Here is a 19,206-nt window from a genome sequence, read left to right as displayed (position 1 = left end):
CCTGTTATTGATTTTTTTTTCCAATGAATTTGTGTTAGTTTTTATTTTTTATTTTTATTTTTTAAAAAAAAAAAAAAAAAAAAAAAAAAAAAAAAAAAAAAAAAAAAAAAAAAAAAAACTTTGCGTACTATATTTTTTATTTTTTGAACCCAATTGAGCTGTTTTGATCGACACTCAAAGCTGGTATTAAGAGTGATTGCTTTACTGCAACTGACAATCTTAGTAATAGAATTATTGAATCAGCTCAAAATATTCAGTTGAGGATTGTCAAAGATGAATAAGATATTGTACTTTGTTTTTTGATCGTTGATTTGGCTTTTGAGCCTATGTTTTAGTTTGTACGCAAATAAAAAAGTTTATCACGCAAAGTCAAAAAAAAAAAAAAAAAAACTGACACAAATTCATTGAATATAGCAAATGACATAATATGTTATTGTAGTAAAATATGTATTCAGATTATTGCCCTTATAATAATTACTGTCTTTTGTTTTTAAAGATGGAACGAGCTGAACTGGTAAAAGAAAAAAGATATTTATGACAATGACATCGTTGTTAGTAACCATGATCACATGTACTATTAAGTTAGTAACTATCTATCTACACCTTTTTAGGCTAATACATCAAATGATGGACTTTTGAAAATTACAATAAAGTTTTCCCCTTCAAAACTTGCTGACATATAATCTTTATCTGTTAAAGTCTACAGTCATTGATAAAAAAAAAGTTTACAATGTTTGACAAGCGTAAACTGTTTTATTTATTGTTATTTTCAGTGTAAAACAGTTTTAGAATGAGAACTTCCATGATGAAACAATGCTGGATCATTGTACCTTATTAATATAATTCATCCAATTGAGGCTGAAGCAGGTAACATTAACTGATTTCCTCTTTCCCCCTTACCCTCCCCCCTTATCCCATATTATGTGCCATTAGATCAACTTGTATCAGATGGATAACCTTATTTAAAGTTGTACACCCATAATAAACGAAGATCCCTAAGAAAGAATAAATAAACACTCATGGTATAATTTACTTTATTAGCCTATTGTTTTCATATTACTATCATTTTTAGCAAAACACTATCCTTTTATTACTTATAGTAAATCTAGTTAAGAATGAATATTTTTGCATATTATAAAATCAATTGCAATGTTTTGCCATAGAGATTGTTGGAAACACTATGCTAATTTAGAATTAAAAGTCAAGCCTTTTTTTTTTTCATAACACCAATAATATCTTTCACTATTAATCTCTTCAAGTCTTGTGGCTTATGTTACAAAAAGAAAAAAAAAAGTCTCATCATTTCACAAAAATTAAACCCAACTGGTCCATCCTTCATACATCATACAAAGATTATCAACAGAAGTAGCTTGTTCAATTGTTCTTGCAACTTGTTCAGATACGCTCATTTTATGCTGAGTACCAAAATCAACGCCTTCTAGTTTTGATCGAATCCGCTTCATAATTTTTGTTACATGATTATTTGAATTTAATTTATTTGAAGCTAAATGGATATGTTAATTTAACGACTTATTATATACGACTGTGATAAAATATATATACTTACTTAACCCCTGAGATATGTTTTGATTTACATTATCTTCATTATAGTCTTCTTCAGCACGTTTACTATTGCTGCTTTCTTCTGCAATAACAGAAAGATTGGATACGTTTTTATTACTGTCAGGGCCAAACTCTTCCAAAGTTTTCAATTCAGAAAAGTAATCCTGAACTGATTTAGTAATAGTTTCAATGAAATCTATCTATAGTTTGAAGAGAAAAAATAATAATAATGTAATAATTAGAAATCAAACTTGATTATCTCTTTTCACTCTCCATATACAACTTACTAACTGAACATAGCTCCATTCTGACTCATAATTTGTGTTTTTATCTAATTGTTTATCCAACTTCTTTAATTCTGTTTCAATTGTAGCAAGCGCATCAAGGGCCGTCTATATTTACATAAGTTTTTTTTTCCTTATACATAAATAATAATAATAATAATAAATATACCTTTGCACTCTTTTGAGCAGGACGTAATTCATTATCAATATCAGTTTCAATAATAATAATTGATTCCAAGAGAGGCAAAATACTCTCGATAGATGAACGTGAGTTAGTAACAAGTAAGCTAACATTTGAAAGATGACCTTTAACTTCTCGTAAAAGATATACAGGTAATCGACCCTATTTTGTAAAGCAAAAAATAAATAAATAAATATAAAAGGCAAATGAATGAAATATATATATATATGTATATATATATATGTATATACCAAAAATGCAGAAGCTTCAACTTCATCAGAAACTATGGAGGGTTCATGTTCTAAACCTTGTTCATCTTCATCACTTCCTTCTTTTGCATTCAAGGATTCAGATTCTAATAGCATTGATTCTTGCCATTGCTGTAAATCATGTTTCAAACTAGAAAGACTATCTAAAATTATCTTTCGTTCTTTTTCCTGTTCATTTTGTTTTTCAAAGATCCTTGAGGCTACTAAGCTCACATTAGCTTGTAACTCCATCATTTGTCTATGGCCCGCTTCTACCGCTTCGCTTTCCCAATCTACTAGAGGATCATATACAAAGGCATCCAAGAGAGTAATGAGCACCTCCTTATGCTTTCTTAACACACGTAGAGTTTCTTCAGCAGCTGTCTTAAATTGGCCATCAACACCAGTAATGCCAAGTGCTCCGTAAATATTTTGAGTCAAACGATATGGAACTAACTCAGGTACACGAAGTCGACGTCCCTTTTCGAAACAGACATTGTAATCAATATGAATAACTTCACCTGAACGGAAATCAATCATGATATTGTCCAAGTGTCGATCACCAAGACCAATAATATAGCCAATCATTGAGTTTACAGCTAAAGATCGAGCAAATAATGTACTTTTTCTTAACCATTCTGTAGCACTAGAACTTGAATAATATATCTTCTTTTCAAGCAAGTCACCTGGTGTTTCTTTAACAAGTTCAAGGTACACTTTTTTTAAAACATCCTTTGGCCAATAACGACGATTGGCTGTCATACGAAGACCAGATGCCTTTAAGACAGATGCGATCTTAGCCATAAATTGCTCCGTAGGTCGCTGATTTAATGCTTGTAAATATGCCTCATTCGGCTTATCATTGTTTAAAAGCATATGTGCAACAGATTCTCTCTTTTGCCATTTTTTATAAAGAGAAAAGAATGGGGTTGCCTCATTGACCCATTGAATCATACCAGAGTGATCACTGAGTGGAATAACTGCATATGTTCTTGCACGCATCCCACGTAACGCAGTGGCTTTATTTTCATTTAGCAATCCATTTGTAGTCGTGAGTAACTGCATAATACGTTCATCTAGATGAAGATCTTCAAGTCCTTTAAAGAGGTATGAATACTTCTTGCCATTAGTACCCTTAAAATCAAGCTTCTTTGGTTTAGTTTTCGTAGGTAGAACAATAACACTAGTGCCAAATGAATCAATAAAGCATGTGTTATCATTTTCGTGCTTTCCTGGGATACCAATAGGTGTATCCTTCATATTATAAAGGTAAGGTGATACTTGACTAAGATCCAAAATACGAACTTTATGTACTTCTGCCATAAGTTGACGATGGAGCTAATATATACATATATAGTTATCAAAATTAGGATTCATAGTTAGTAAACATAATTAACTTGTAATTATTATAAATAACAATTGCATTTACTTGTTGGAAGCATTCCCATCCACGACGATATTCTTTCATTGAAGTTGGCTTTTGAAGCAAATTATAAGCATTCATTAATTTTTTTCCATATGTTTGCTGGAACCATTGTTCATGAGGTGTTAAAGAAACAGATTTATGAATAGTTTCCACAAGTAATTTATCAATAGAAGTAACAACAAATTTCATCAAACTATCATATATTTCTAAAAACTTGTTTCTTCTTTGAGAATCATCTAATTCATCTAGCATACAGTCTATCTTTTCAATCTCTTGATCCAACTTTGCAAACTGTTGCATAGCAACATATTGTAACGAAGCAATTTTGTTTAACCATTTTTCTTCTAAAAGTACTGTAATTTTTTCAAGCTCTTCAGCCATACGACGTGTAGAGACCCAAAGTAATTCATTTCTATCCATCATACGGTTTGCAATAGCATCCAAGCTTTGTTTTGTGTCGCGATTTGTTTTAGATGAAGTAGAATTAACAATGACATCATAAATAATTTCTCGGGGATATTCATCACATATGCGACTAATTAATTTACCAACTACTTGTCTAACAAAGTCATTTGGATGATTGAGTTGTGCAAATAACTGAGGGATTACAGGTTTCCAAAGATCAATTCGAACAGCATTAATATGTTCAGAATAAACTGTTTGCAATGCCTCACCATATTTAGTAAGAATACGTAAAAGACGAAGTGTAGCAGTAATTACCATAGATGTAGAACTAATATTTAAATCATTTTCTCTCTATAATATAGTTATCCTTATCTCTTAGTCTTTTTTTTTCTTTTATATTCTTTTATATATATATATATATATATATTTGTAGCCCCATTGAATTAACTTACATTACAATTATGGATATCTAAAGAAAGGTATCGGAAATAGGCTTGTGTAGAAGCATAAAATTTTTCAATCACCATAGTTTGTAAGATATCCAATGTTTCGATAATCGTATATTCTTCCGACTTGTCCAAAAAGGAAGTAATTTGATGCAGATCATTGTATAACCCTTCATGATCTTTCAAGTTAGTTTTACCTACTGAAGACGAGTATTTTACCAAAAGCCCAAAAATTGTCTAATAATAATAATAATAAATTATAATAAGTCAAAGTCGGTATATGTATATATATATGAATAATTTATCATATACCTTTTCGATTTGTTTTGAATTAAGAACTGAATCAGCTGCTTCTATTATATCTCTTATTTTCTTACTAGCCCAAACAACAGCTGGCATAGTTGAATCTGGACGTGAAACTTCATCCAAGATACGCCAGCCTTCTTTATAATAGTGTGTAGCATATTCAAACCATGGTCTTCCATCAGTAGTATTATTTTCAATTGACTTCTGAAGCGCATCATCAATCGACGCTTCAACTGATGACTGTAAGTCTGTGTTTTTCATTTCAACTAATTTGGGGTCCATCTGCTTTAATAACTCAGCTACCTCATTTTCAGGGCAATTTTTAAGGTAGCGAGCAACCCTAAGATAAGTTTTACTTTTAAGCTCTTCATAGCCAGACATAGAAGCTATATGAGTAAGCACATTGTTGACAGTCTGCATGGCCTGAGCGTAATTAGATTGAATAAATAGTACTTTTGTGCGTTCATAGAGAGCTAGATACTTTGTTTCGGGTATTTTAATAGCTTTGTTTATAAGATTTTCAGCCAAAGTAATGTTTCCTTGTCTACGCGCTATTTTAGCAGAATGAAGTTGTATATGACCCAAGTATTGAGCTGCATTTGCACAATCTTCTTTTGCTGATTGTAAGGAGTATAATCTTTCGAAATAAGTTGATAATCTTGCCCAATGTTTTGTTTCAGGAAGCAAGCTTTGCATATTGTATATATCATTCGAGTTTAAATTAGACCATTCTTTAACACTTGCAATTAAATTATGCCAATCTGACTGAAGTAACTGAAGTTCAAGTAAGCCAGGGATATTTGTAAAAATACTATTCTTAAGTGCTTGAAAGATTTTTCCTGCTAACTGATTGTTTAATATAGATTCTGTTTTTTGCCCTTCACTGTTTGAGATTACTATCCAATTCCTAAACTTATCAAGTTTAGCAAGCTCAAGACAGCACTCCAAAGGAGCTTCATTAATATAAGCTTGTAATTTAGCCATTTGGTTAGCTGGATCTTCTTTGTTATTCCTTATATTTGAGTTGAATTCCTGTAAACGTTCGCAAATAAAATCATCAATTATAGTAATTCCTGAATTAAATGCTTTCTGTAGTTCATTATAGTCTTCCAACGAGGTGAAAAAGCGAATCATCTGCTGATCAAGCATCTTTACTATTCCGTAATCATCATTTGCGATTGTAGACTTTAGTGTTTCTAGAGTTTTGATAGCTATTTCATCACGATTCTATTTAAAAAAAAATGTTATGAGAAAAAGAAAAAAAAAACTATGAATAACTCGAGGAAAAAAGGCTTACCGATGCAAATAGGGCTGCAACTTGAAACCATGTCACTGTTGATTTTTTGGAGGTTGCATTTGTTAATGATAAAGGACCAACAAGGCCTTCGAAAACCCAATTATTTTTGAATTCAGTTGACAGTTGATATGCCTTCCTAATCAGTTTTTTGTACCATGCTTGCATTCCATATATTAAATCCATGTATTTTTCCCGAATACATGCTTCCACTATTAAGTTTTAAGCAAAAAAAAAAAAAAAAAAAATCAGATATTGCTGAATATCATGTCTAAAGTTTCCATTTACCTAAATCCTTCAAGTACTCATTTATTTCTTTAAACCATGATACCAAGTCAGTAGATGATATATTTGTCTCCAATTCTTTTAAAATCTGAATTAAATAATAATAATAATAAAAAAAAAGAGGTTAATAACTATTCTCCAATAAATATACAAAACTTACTTTGATAGTATGTGAAATAAGTAAATTATCATCTCTAATAATTTTGGCGCCTAAGATTATTTTTCCTCTGATACGTGAGAAGTAATCATGACAAGTTTTCTTATTAGTTCTAAAAAAAATAAGACTAGAACGAGGGATTGCTGGTAATGTGTCAGTAGCACAACCGTCTATTGCATTAGAAATTTGTAGTTCTAAACGATCAAGCAAAAGCAGCAAATGACTTAAAAAGTCAATATTTTTAACGTTGCTAATTTCAAAAATGATGTATATCAATATCTAACAAAATATAACTGCTACTCTTGAAAAAAAAAATACCTTTCTTCCAATTTTGGAGAAGATACTAACGATTGAAGCATGCCTTCAAAGGCAGCAAATGTCTATTCATCTTTAATAAGTAAAATGTTTTTTTTTCGCATGTCTACTGTTACCTGTTGTGGACCACCAAAAGGTGTACGCAATCGAGAAAGTACGCAATATCTTGCAGATTCCCACATAGCCCAATAACTTAGCAAATTTTCACTAGTATTGATAATGTTAACAATATTATGTTGACCTAATTCTATTTGAGTTTGATATTAGTATGGTGAGAAGGGCGATAAGGCTTCAATACAGTTTATTTTTATATATTACCTTTTAATTCTGGAAACATATTCACACTGTTTATATTGCCAATACCATCACAATGATGAAGTAGACGTCTGATCCATTCAGATGAGTTTTCATAATCTGAATAGATAGACATATGATGATTACTGGTTCCTACCAAATGCTCAGCCATACCAAGATGCTTCATAACAATCTCATAGTGAACTGGACGAAATGACCCTGTATGAGGAGTCGCCATCATAATATTCTATCAAAAGAATAGTAAGCAAGCTTGCTTTGTATATTAAAGTGAAATATGAATACTGAATATAATGCTTATTTCAAATTACCTGAATAGACATGATTGTATTATCGCCATAATTACTAACTTCAGAAATTGCAAAAGGATTTAAAACTGAAAGTAATTTTTTACTTGCTTCTTGCACTTTAGTATATGGGTTGTTGATACTATATAATTAAACCATTTAATTTTTTTTTCTCTTCACAATAATATATTCAACTTCTTATATACCTTCTTTGGACATGTTTAAGAATGAGATCAATAACTCCTGCTGAACCAAAGGCTTGACAAGAATAAGTAATAAGCTTTAAAATACATTCTTTTATATCACTATTTCTCTCTAAATCTAAATATATAAAAAGAAAGTTTATCCTTATTAGCATAATTGTTTATAATCAGTTACATATATATGTATATATAAGTCATTTACCAGAAGCATTTAAAAAAGCAATTACAATAGGCTTAAAATTTAATTTAGGATCAAAGTGATTGCCCTGAGTATTGGCAAGAGCTGAAAAAATGGATTGGGTAAATCCACATAAAGATTGACGCGTTTGAAGACTTAACTCTGACCAATGTTCAAGCAAATCGAGTAGCAAACAAGAAACTATTTCAAATTCATATTCATTTTTCATTATATAATTCCTACTGTTCATTGATAAGTCATCAATATAAACCATCATAATTATGATCAATACTGCTTACTTTGTCCAATAAGTTGTTAAAAGTTGAAAAGAGGAATTAAATATATCATTGCATTTGTTGTACCATGCTGTACAAAGGAATTCTAAAGATGTTAATACATTTTCAAAACTTAAATCGGACCAAACAGATGCTGTATCAAGTAATAAATAGTTGAAAAATAAAGCATCTTTGATAATAATTTCTAAATTTATGACTTCATTTGCATTATTCATAGTATCTGTTGGGGCAGTAAAAGCAACAGAGCCGTCATTATGATCAATCAAGGCTGTAGTTCGCTTCAAGGCCTCTCTTTCCTTTATACTATATTTGCTATAGTAATGCTTAATTATGGACTGATTGTTATGAAGTTCGTTAATATATCTATGATTAATCTGATTTCGAATACTGTTCGAAATAGGCATTCTAATTAAAGATCGCATAATATTCAATAGACCAGTTTGCATTTTACTATCATCTCTATGTTTGGTTCTCGTAATAAATAAAGGTGAGTCAACAGATGCTAACAGATGATATACTATATTCTCATTAACATCATGATCCCATAAGCTTAAAAACTATAACAACAATAAATATAAGCTACTCTACGAATTTTCTTCGATTGTTATATATAATAAATATGTATGTATATATATATATATGTCCTACTCGTAATAATATTTCGAATTGCTTTTGACCTTGAATATCCAGATCTTTTGCTGATTGATCCATAAGATATAAGTATAATTTATATTGATATACCCGATAATTGGAAGACTTATAAGAAGCCAAGGTCAATAAAATATTTTTTGCTAATACAATAAAAAAAAGAAGTCAATTATATAGTTTAAAATGTATACTAACTGAAGCTTACATATTTCATTCCATCTTGGATCTGACATTACATTCTGAGCATCTATCATAAGAGAAAGTAATCCAGGAAATAGTTTATAAAAAGAGGCATCAATCATCTTTTGACTATGATAATTATTAACGGAATTTGAGAGTAAGGAAAGTAAAGTATCTAAGATGGCCTGAAAGCATCTAAAGATATAAAAATGAGAAAATATATTCTTCAAAAATACTTGGTATTTTCTCTCTCTCTCTTTCTTTTTTTTCTTTTCTTTTCTTTTTTTTTTTTTTTTTTTTACTCTAAAAGATTAAAGCATGATTGCCATCTTTTCCTATATTCTTCATCATTGGTGTTTGGTAAAGTTGTTAATTCTTGAATAATGTATTGCATATCATTTAAAAAATGACCTAAAAGTTCAGCTCCAAAAGGAAGATAGCTGGTCCAATAATCAGAGAATTTACTGTAAGAAGCAATTATAATCGATTTCTTTGATTCAGGTAATTCAGGATCCATATTCCATCCAACGAGTAAATCAATAATGTTCTATTATAAGAATTACTATTAGTGTTCATGATTGTTTCTTCTGTAATGAATTCTTTTCAATGTACTTTAAAACGTTGTCCAAATAAATTTCTATAATTTTCTGAAAAGTATATAAGGATCTCTAATATAACGGGTATGTATTCTGAGGTATCCATAGTATTCAAAAATGATATTATCCCAGCTAAAATTGTAGGTGACATATCAAGTGTTTTTTTATAAGTGTACTGATCTGCTTCAGAATCAACAAGAATCTATTTATATGTTATATATCCATAACCTTCGAATGCTTCATATTGCCTCATTTAAGTTTACCTGCTTCAATAAACGTAATAGCCATTTTTTCCATTCATAAATTTTGTTATTATCTGAATTAGGATACTCGTGTGTTTGCCAAACTGACAATCTGTCAAAGATCCAACTTAAAGCAAGATCTAAACGAGTATAACAGGCCAACCTAGAAACTATTTTTGCCATTGTATTCTTTAAAGACAAAGGTGCTTTATTAAACTCAATAATGCGACATAATCCCTCATCGTGAATACAAATGTCTAATAATTTCATTTGCTCTTGTCTAAATTCCAGAGAATCAGAAATGGTGTTTCGTGATTCTTCCAACATTTGTAATAATTGGTTAGCATTAGAAACTCGAAGTGAAAAAGAACTGTCGTCTTCATCATCAAGTATTTGATGTATAAGTTGAATTGCTCGAGATTCGTTCACTTTAGGTTCTACTTGAAAGAAGTTGTTATTATTATTTAGTTTAGTAGATTTATTTTATTTTATTTTATTTTTTGTTTACCATAACTAGGCTTTAATATTTGTCTTTGACTCCTTTCTCTAGGAGGGCCTCTATGGGTACTTCGATTATAGTTTCCAACATTATTGTAGCTATTATTTCTCCTTGAACTCATATCTTAAAAAAAAAAAAAAAGAACCACTAAGGCACTCTATTTTTATAGATGAAGATAAAGGGAAGAAAGAAAGAAAGGAAAAAAAAAAAAAAAAAAAAAAAAAAAAAAAAAAAAAAAAAAAAAAAAAAAAAAAAGGACGGCATTAAAATTAAAATAGACTGGTTATTAAGACTACATGTATGCGAGTCACACATACTTTGTACAATAGATGATTTAAGAAAATAACACAGTAAATGAATATGATAAGCATAAATAAAATAGATTAACAGTCTTATTATGCTTTATGCGTCAACAATATAAGGTTTTAATTATACACATTAGATATTGCTGTTATTTATATAAAATAAGTCTAATAATATCCTCTATCATCGTCACTCTCTTCCTCGTCACTACTAAGAGCAGCAGTAGCCTTTGATTGATAAATAGACTTTTTAGGTTGTTTATCAATGTCATCATTATCCTCTACTTTTTCAGGAGGAACAGCCCCATATTTAGCCAAAAGAGCGCGAATACCTGTATACGATTAGCATTAGCAACATTTCATATTGTTTGTATATAGTTGTAAAAGTTTTACTTACTCTTTGTAGTCATTTTCATTCCACCAAACTGAATAGCACCTGCCAGATTAGCTTTTATATCGCCCTCACCGTAAATTAATAAAGTTGGCACATTATGATCAGGAAAGTTTGGTATACATTGATCACTAACGATCTTTACAAACTTGGTTGCTTTGAACTGCAAGGCTAATTCAGTTAAACAGCGGTTCATCAATCTACAAGCAGGAATGCTAAAATAAATAATTACAGAATCAGACACATTTCTTATCAATTAGTCAAAACATACGAAGAACTTACTAATCTTTATATAAATGAACAATCACATAGCATTCCTTACTAGCTTCAGTAACCTCCTTAATAAAATCAGGTTTGGATATCTCTGTTAATTCACCATATTTTTCTTTTGCGGCTTGTGCCAACATTTCCATCATTCGTTTATGTCTATTTATTTCAGAATACTTGATTCAATAGAGTTATTTTTGTTAACTTGGGAGGAGTTTTTTTTTACCTATATTCGTTTAAAATTTGATCGTCTTCGAGATCTTCTAATTCTTCAAGTTCATCAAGATCCTTGTTTTCGAGACTATCTTTTTTAGCCTGTCTAGCTTTAACCATTTCTACAAATGCATCCTCTAAATCGTCATCTTTTTTCTCATCTTTCGGAGGCAAAATACCTTTTGCGCGCAAAATGTCATTCCTATATCAAGTCAGTTATAAAAATAAAGTAATCGTTATAAACTTCCAAGTTCTTTTATTATTATTTATTTATTTATTTATTCTCTTTTTGAATTTACCATTCTGTATCCGCGTTTGGATCGTCCATAGTTGTAAGATGAATATTTAAATATAAAAAAATAAAATCGACAACTTTACTGAATTTATTTTCAAATCGCGGAAAGTAAATTATTTTTGCAATAAATAATAAGCATGGCATAGAAGAAGTTATGTAACTTATAAAAAAAAAAAAAAGTAAGCCTAATCGAAGCGTATGTTGAGTGTATAGTGCTAGTTAAGTGAAAATAATTACTCTTTGTTTTAGTAGTTGTTCATTTGATACTTAGTTTTTTTTTACCTTTTTTTTTTTTTCTATGTTCTTAAGGCCTTAAAGAATGACTGAATTTTATAGGAATACAATATAGAACTCGTATATACTACATCTATACACATATTATCTCACCAGTTTATTCTCTTCTTATACGTTATACACCTTCTTTGTCTCATTATCTCCATACCCTTATTTTCAAACATCTCTTTGCTGCTTATGTCTCTATTCTCGACTCCCTCCTCTCTTTCAGTCGCACCAAAATTTATCATTATTCCAATATCTCAATGATTTCTTTATATGTAATAAGAAATCAGCCCAAGTATATTGTTCAAAATGAATTTGCATTAGAAATTAATAATACATGTGCTATAAATAAGCAATTAGATATGAATAGTAATTCATTCTATTCCTTTAGCATCAATCATAAAGGAAAAAAAAAAAAGGAAATATGCACACAAGACAGGAAAAAAAGAAGATAAACTTTTCTACTATTAGTTAATCTATTATATATAAACATTTAAGATATCTAAAAGAAAAAGAAAAAAAAGAGGAATTATTTTGTTAAAATCTCAACGCCATTCTCTGTAACAAGTAAAGTATGTTCGAATTGAGCAGAACGCTTTCCATCCACTGTAACAGCAGTCCAGTTATCAGGCCTTGAAAATAAAATATAAAATAAAATAAAAAAACGTTTAATTTGATATATTAAGAGTATTTTTTTTTTCTTTAACTTACCAAATTTCATCTCTCCAGCCACCTTCACAAATCATAGGTTCAATAGTGAAACAATGACCAGGCTTAATAATACCTACAGCCTTATTACCTACAGTAAACAAATGATTATAACTACATGTGTATACAAGTTATATATCTTTGTAAAGTTACCATTATAGTGAGGCACGTTAGGTGCGCAATGGAAAAGTTGATTAATACCATGTCCACTAAAAGTACGAACGACAGAAAATCCATTCTTTTTGGCATGCTCTTCAATGACTTTACCAAAGTCGCGATATCTAATGCCCGGCTTAACTGTTAAGAGTATTAGTAATTATGATTATATACAAATATATGAATACATATACATATTCCTTACCCATAGCAATGGCTTTCTCTAAACATTCTCTAGCAGTATTAATCAATTTTTTACCCTTTTCATCGACGTTACCAACGCAATAAGTAGCATTCATGTCACCATGAAAACCATTATAATAACATGTAACATCGAGGTTAACAATATCACCATCCTTTAAAGGTCTTTTGTCAGGTATACCATGACAAATAACTTCATTGACAGATCTACAAACAAATATATACATATATTGTTATTTGAATTTTGTTTTTCTCATTTGATGCATATATTTACGTGCAAACAGATTTAGGGAATTGATAATAATTTAAAGGTGAAGGATAGGCACCACGTTCAATAGTGGCATTATGAATAATTTCATCTATAGTTACAAGTATTAATACAAATTAACCTCCCTCTCTTTTTTTATTTATTTATTTACCAATCTCATCTGTAGTGATGCCAGGTCGAATAGCAGCGGCACCTATATCAAGGACTTCACGAGCAATCTAATATAAATTATGTTGGAATTAGGTTTTTTTTTTCTACTTTGACAAGTTTCTTTCCTCTCTGTTATTTTTTTTTTTTTACCTTACAAACTTTACGCATGCCTTCAATTTCTTCAGCATTTAAAACCTTAATGGTGGAACTCATACGAACATTTTGTTCGGAAACAGGAATACTGGTTTCGGCATAATCAGCTGTAAATTGTTCACATGTTATTTATAATTTTTTCTTTTATATTTATATATATCTTTTTTTTTCTTTCTTTCTTACGTCGCATAATATGTTCAGGTACATGACGTCTAGGTGAGAGAGGGTAAACAGCACGGAGTTCACCAGTATAACGGTAATTTGGGAAAGGATCATGAGGTTCACCTTAATTTTTTTTTTTTAAAAGTAAAAAAAAAAAGATAAGTTATTATTCATAATTTCGTTTTATGTTGATTGTACTTTTTAATTTAGCGTCATGGACTAATTTGTGCTTTGACTGTTAATGAAATTAGTATCATAAAAAAAAAAGGGAAATAATAGAGACTAATATTATTTTGTTACCCAATTTTTCTTAAAGCAATCTTGAGAACAAAAATAGGCATCTTCAAGCTTCAATTTGATACAAACAGGACACTTGAGTGTGGCAGGCTTACCACAACCTTCTGTAAGACAAATATGTTGCGTGTCAGTAGCCATTATGTAATATATAATGGAATAAATAAATAATCAATAAAAAAAAAAAAGAAAAAAAAATGCTAAAAAGAATATTTGGAGACCCTACCATTATAGCAGTCACGATAAAATATAAAAATGAAAAAAAAAAAAATAAACATGTTTTTTTTTTCTTTGTCCTTTTCATAGGGGAGATGCTTATTCAAGTGAAGTTACAACTGATGAATAAATGCCGAAACCCAACTAAAATTTAATCATGATCAGAGGGTTATAAAGACTTTCTGATCAATTTTTGGAAAAATTAGATTACTTTTTTTTTTTTTTTTTTGAAAAGAAAAAAAAAGGAATCCTTTTTAATTATAAATTAATGAAAAATGAAAATGAAAATATTAATTATACATGTACATGAAAAGATTATTACATGAAAAAGTGATACTTTTAAAAAATAAAAAATAGTAGGACTACAGTAATAATGGAGCATATAGTAAAGCATAAATGTATCATATATAAACTACTTTCCAACTTTTTTAAACTTTTTTTTCGTTCTTTGATCAGGTTCAGATTTTCTTCTACGATTAACAAAGGAAGCAATAGATTTATGACGTATAATTGAAGTAGAAGAGTCATGGTAGACACGAATAAGGGGCATAGAAATACGATGGAGCAGAGGTTTTGTTGATTCTTTGTCCTCAGAAGGGGTTATAATAGGTTCAATAGGCGAATAAACAAGTGGCTTTGGAGGATATTGAGTGATTGTTGTTGTTGTTAGTGATGGTGGTATAACGGAAGGATTAGTTTTGGGTTTTGTCACAGTTGATGGAATAGATATTGTTGTTTTCATTAGTAATCTTGTTGGCTTAGGTCGTTGGACATCATTATGATTCGGTTTGTTATTTTTTCTTATTGAATCAAGTTTTGATTTTAAATAGGCGGATGATCTACGCAAAAAAGCACTTGCTGTAGATGATTGTTTACTTGTGTTGGATGTTTTATAATTATATTGTTCTTGTTCTTGTTGTTGTTGTTCTTCTATTTGGTCTAACTGAACTGGTTCTTGATCACTATAGTCGTTACTGCTTTGTGGTGTTTGAATTAAAGAAGATTCCGGTGATGGTTCCTAAAAAAAAAAAAATGTCAAATTGCCTTAATTGGATTTCCTCCACGGTAAAGAATGCTTTCATCTTCTTCCCTCCCCTCCCGCATACACATACGCATTCAGACATATTGGAATATCTGTTACTGATATAATCTCTCCTTCTTTCATTCCTGTTCTTTATATAAACCACTTAAAAGAAATGAATGTACGTACTTGAGATATGAACCCTAATTCAAAGTGTAACCTTGATCTACGTTTATCGAATTGACGTAAAAGATCTCTTGAAAAAGAATCATTATCTGCATTGTTTGATACAATATTTTTCGGTAAAGTAAAATTATGTAGGCTTTTTGTCTTCATAATAAAAAGGAAAGAAAATAAATAGGAAAAAGAGGAAAAAAAAGAATTAGAATAAGAATTAGAAAAAAAAAAAAGACAAATATGAATCAAGTCAACTTTCTTTAAATAAGTACGCCTTGCACGTGTAAGCTTAGTTTTTTTTGTTTTTTTTTTTGTTTATAAATGTGTGCACATACGATGAATAATGAAATTATTACATATTCATTCAAGAGGGTATATATTTATATATATGTAAAGAATAATAGCAAATCTATAATAAATGACGATTGTTATTTATACCCAATAATTTTAAGTCATCATCAATGTCTTGTGAATTAAGTCCAGTTGGGTTAGGCGCCATCGGAAATCCAATCACTTCTTTAATATCTTGTAAATCTCCTATTTCTTCTTTCTGCTCTCTTTTATGTAAAACCATTTCATGTCCATCTGGAAATAATTTATCGCCTTAAATATTCGAATTAGAACCCACTAAACTATTAAATTATATAATAATCAACATTTTACCTCTTGAAGGATCATTTAATTTTGTACGTTCATCTTCTATTGTCCATTTCTTATTATTAATGTCGCTTAATAAATTTCGTCGCAGAGCATTTTTTTGTGACTATTAAAATTAGTAAATGAAAATAGGTATCCTTATAAATATGACACTTACTATAAAATGAATATTGGCTTGATATTCAAAACCTTCAAATTGTTGTTTAAAATTAGCATGTTGATGTCTTCTCCATGCTTCTGCATTATGTATTCTTCTTCCCTTCTTTTCTTCAATCTCTGCCATTAATGCTACTAATTCAGGGTGTGTACCATTAGCAATCATAATAGCTTCTTCATTTAATTCAGACATTTTCTCTTGATACATTCTATAATCAATAGATTAATAACCATTCTCTCTGTCTCTCTCTCTCTTTTTTTTTTTTGGGGAATTTCTTTATAAATTTACTTGTCTCTTAATCTTGCAAACTCTATTTCAATATGCGTCAACGCATCAAGTGCTTCCTTATGTCTTTGCTGATAATCATAATCTACATCATCTTCATATAGAATATGAATAATATTAGGAAAAGGAATATAAAAAAAAAAGTTTGCTTTAATAACTTTACCTTGAATATCTTGATTTCTGTTTTTCTGATTTTCTGGCACTCCTTCTTCTATTTGTTCTTCACCTTTCTTTATAATAACAGAGTCTGACTCTTTTTGTTCAGAACTGTTTGTTTCCTCTTCTTTTCTTTCTATCGTCTCCTCACTTAATGTTGAGGTATCTTTCGTTTCTTCTTTATCTTGAGAGTCGTCTTTGATGACTTGCTTTTCTTCAGTCTTCTCCTCTATCTTTTTTTCTAATATAATTTCTTTTTCTTCTTGTCGACTCTGTCTTCTACGAGATCGCGTTATCTCAGTTACTTCTAATGTGCTCTTAGAAACGCGTCGTCTTTTACTTTTAGATATAGTATCCTCATGGCTGCTACTATCACCATTGATATTATCGTTTAATGTTTTGGTCTCAGTTGATATAGATTCATCAATCAATTTAGACTTCTTTAGGGAATTTGTATCTTTTATCATGTCATCATCATCATTATCTTCTTTTTTCCCTTTTTTATATTCATTAGAAATGACAGAATCACCGTTCTGTTTATGAGCGTTATCATCTTTTCGTCGCTTTCTTGTATTTATACTAGTTGATTCTGAAGGTCTTCTTGTTGTTTTCCCTGTCAGAGCTTCTTTATCCTCTTCCTCTCCTTCTTCTTCTTCATCATCCTCTTCTTCCTTCTTTCTTTTTTTATTTTAGTCTCTGTATTGTCTGTATAATCTTCTTTCATTTTATTTTCTAATTCAAGCTCTTCTTCTTGAGGTATTTCAGGTGAAGGTGATCGAGAGAGAGGAAAATCATCAGGTATAGAAGAAAGTGGAGATGCGGAATCCTGATGCAGATCATCTATATCATTCTCTTCTTCTTCTTCTTCTTCTTCCGATAAAGAGCCAGGAGAGCCAGCTTGTAAGATACTATTTAAGGCAGATAAATCGTCGTCATCGTCATCGATAGCATGTTTAATGGGTACTTCGTCGTCATCCTCATCTTCAACGTCGTCTTCCATTTTATCAGTAGGAGTTAAAGGACCATCACCTTCTAGTTGGTCATCAGCACTTAATATAGAAGGCGAAGAATCTAAAGAAAATTTAGAACTTTGTCTAGTTGCATTTTCTTCTGTCGTGTTGGTATTATTTTCCATGTCGTCTCTTTATGTATATTTGTATATAAATGTGTATGTGAATATAACTTGGCTCTTTTTTTTTGTTTTGTTTGTTTCAAATAGTAAAAAGAAATGGGGGAGGGAGAAGGAAACGCGTTTAGGTGATAGAATTTAAATTTGAGTATGTATGTAATTAATATTATGCTTATCTATCGTCGTTATTTATAATAAAGAGGGTGAAAGAGAAAGGAATTTATCCAGACTTAATTGAAAAAATTTACAGAAATGTGTGACGCAGATCTTTCTTTTTTTTTAAAAAAAAAAATGAATAAAAATAAAAATAAAAATAAGCCAATCATTCTTTTGTATTATTTCATGCATTTTGGTATTGCTTTTAACTTGGAATTAGGACAGATTATATCAGAAATATTTTAGATTTTCTAGTAAAGACCTGGCATACAATGTGTATAAGAAATAGGCTTAATTAGATGATTTTATGTTTTTTTTTTTTTACAGCGTTAGATAGAACATGTTTTTATTATTATTATTATTATTAATTTTGCATCCCAAGCATTCTTTGTTATTCTACAAATAAGCGTTATAAATTAGTCTTATTTAACCCCCTCTTTTTTTTTTTTTTCCTTTAACAAATGCTTATTCATATTGGCCTAGCTTCAATCATCGAAAAAGGGTAATTTATTTGCACAATATGCCTCTGTATTTAATCTGACATAAAAGAAAGAAAACACATTTTATACTATTTTATTTATACTTATCGCAGCAGAAAATCTATCAAGTATTATTCCTTTTATTCAAGTTGAAAATTTTTAGTATTTCAGAATCTAGGATGGTTCTTATTTAAGAGTTTAAAAAAATAATAGTAAATGTTAATATTTACTTCCTTTTTCTTCTTGTCTCCTGTCTCTCTACAGAAATACATTTAATACTTACATGTAATATATTAGTTATTAAAAAAAAAAAAAGTTCTTTGAAAGCGTCTTAACTTTATCCGAATATCCTTTAACAAGAATAAAAAAAAAAACCAAAGTCCCTCTTCATCTCTTCTTCTTTACCTTTTTCTATCTTGACTATCAAGAGGATATTTAGTCTTTATTTTTATTTTATTTGATCTGACTAGGACAGTGTTATAATGTCGTTTCAAAAATTTGGTAGTAACAGTGAAGGAAAAAAAAAAAAATAAAAAAATCGGAGTTCTATTTCTCTCATTCATGTGCGGGTGGGTGGCATTGT

General features: G+C 29.8%; 6 protein-coding genes across 6 annotated transcripts; all 6 read right to left on the bottom strand.

The window, feature by feature from the left end:
- Positions 1-1,313: 1,313 nt before the first annotated feature.
- On the bottom strand, positions 1,314-10,472 carry BX663DRAFT_554412 (uncharacterized protein; the record flags this gene model as incomplete). The annotated part of the gene is made up of 24 exons (XM_051531525.1): positions 1,314-1,504; positions 1,568-1,763; positions 1,851-1,955; positions 2,017-2,190; positions 2,280-3,614; positions 3,706-4,458; positions 4,560-4,790; positions 4,866-6,086; positions 6,157-6,365; positions 6,442-6,526; positions 6,599-6,845; positions 6,914-6,975; positions 7,027-7,157; positions 7,229-7,451; positions 7,534-7,651; positions 7,716-7,830; positions 7,915-8,132; positions 8,190-8,743; positions 8,835-8,977; positions 9,040-9,209; positions 9,317-9,561; positions 9,627-9,812; positions 9,874-10,292; positions 10,361-10,472. 24 exons carry the CDS (start codon positions 10,470-10,472, stop codon positions 1,314-1,316), a joined length of 7,443 nt encoding a protein of 2,480 aa, XP_051379945.1.
- A 164-nt stretch (positions 10,473-10,636) lies between these two features.
- Positions 10,637-11,902, bottom strand: BX663DRAFT_519121 (thioredoxin-like protein). The gene is made up of 5 exons (XM_051528956.1): positions 11,824-11,902; positions 11,538-11,726; positions 11,327-11,470; positions 11,051-11,259; positions 10,637-10,985 (listed from the first exon to the last, which is right to left on the bottom strand). Exons 1-5 carry the CDS (start codon positions 11,850-11,852, stop codon positions 10,822-10,824), a joined length of 735 nt encoding a protein of 244 aa, XP_051379944.1. The 5' UTR covers positions 11,853-11,902; the 3' UTR covers positions 10,637-10,821.
- A 721-nt stretch (positions 11,903-12,623) lies between these two features.
- Positions 12,624-14,345, bottom strand: BX663DRAFT_519115 (peptidase M24, structural domain-containing protein). Its single transcript, XM_051528955.1, has 10 exons — positions 14,197-14,345; positions 14,095-14,131; positions 13,918-14,019; positions 13,732-13,841; positions 13,583-13,649; positions 13,438-13,522; positions 13,168-13,370; positions 12,960-13,103; positions 12,810-12,897; positions 12,624-12,730 (listed from the first exon to the last, which is right to left on the bottom strand). Exons 1-10 carry the CDS (start codon positions 14,329-14,331, stop codon positions 12,628-12,630), a joined length of 1,074 nt encoding a protein of 357 aa, XP_051379943.1. The 5' UTR covers positions 14,332-14,345; the 3' UTR covers positions 12,624-12,627.
- A 428-nt stretch (positions 14,346-14,773) lies between these two features.
- On the bottom strand, positions 14,774-15,873 carry BX663DRAFT_519111 (uncharacterized protein). Its single transcript, XM_051528954.1, has 2 exons — positions 15,617-15,873; positions 14,774-15,424 (listed from the first exon to the last, which is right to left on the bottom strand). The coding sequence occupies exons 1-2, from the start codon at positions 15,761-15,763 to the stop codon at positions 14,819-14,821; spliced, it is 753 nt and encodes a 250-aa protein (XP_051379942.1). The 5' UTR covers positions 15,764-15,873; the 3' UTR covers positions 14,774-14,818.
- A 325-nt stretch (positions 15,874-16,198) lies between these two features.
- BX663DRAFT_170769 (uncharacterized protein) lies at positions 16,199-17,570 on the bottom strand. Its single transcript, XM_051521653.1, has 4 exons — positions 16,867-17,570; positions 16,707-16,797; positions 16,268-16,626; positions 16,199-16,207 (listed from the first exon to the last, which is right to left on the bottom strand). The coding sequence occupies exons 1-3, from the start codon at positions 17,324-17,326 to the stop codon at positions 16,377-16,379; spliced, it is 801 nt and encodes a 266-aa protein (XP_051379941.1). The 5' UTR covers positions 17,327-17,570; the 3' UTR covers positions 16,199-16,207; positions 16,268-16,376.
- Positions 17,476-18,210, bottom strand: BX663DRAFT_576010 (uncharacterized protein; the record flags this gene model as incomplete). The annotated part of the gene is made up of 1 exon (XM_051532154.1): positions 17,476-18,210. The coding sequence occupies exon 1, from the start codon at positions 17,992-17,994 to the stop codon at positions 17,476-17,478; it is 519 nt and encodes a 172-aa protein (XP_051379940.1). The 5' UTR covers positions 17,995-18,210.
- Positions 18,211-19,206: the final 996 nt, after the last annotated feature.

Source organism: Cokeromyces recurvatus (assembly GCF_025118155.1).
Source record: "Cokeromyces recurvatus strain NRRL 2243 chromosome Unknown BX663scaffold_26, whole genome shotgun sequence".
Classification (NCBI taxonomy): Eukaryota; Fungi; Mucoromycota; class Mucoromycetes; order Mucorales; family Mucoraceae; genus Cokeromyces; species Cokeromyces recurvatus.
This window is presented reverse-complemented; position numbering and strand designations above follow the sequence as displayed.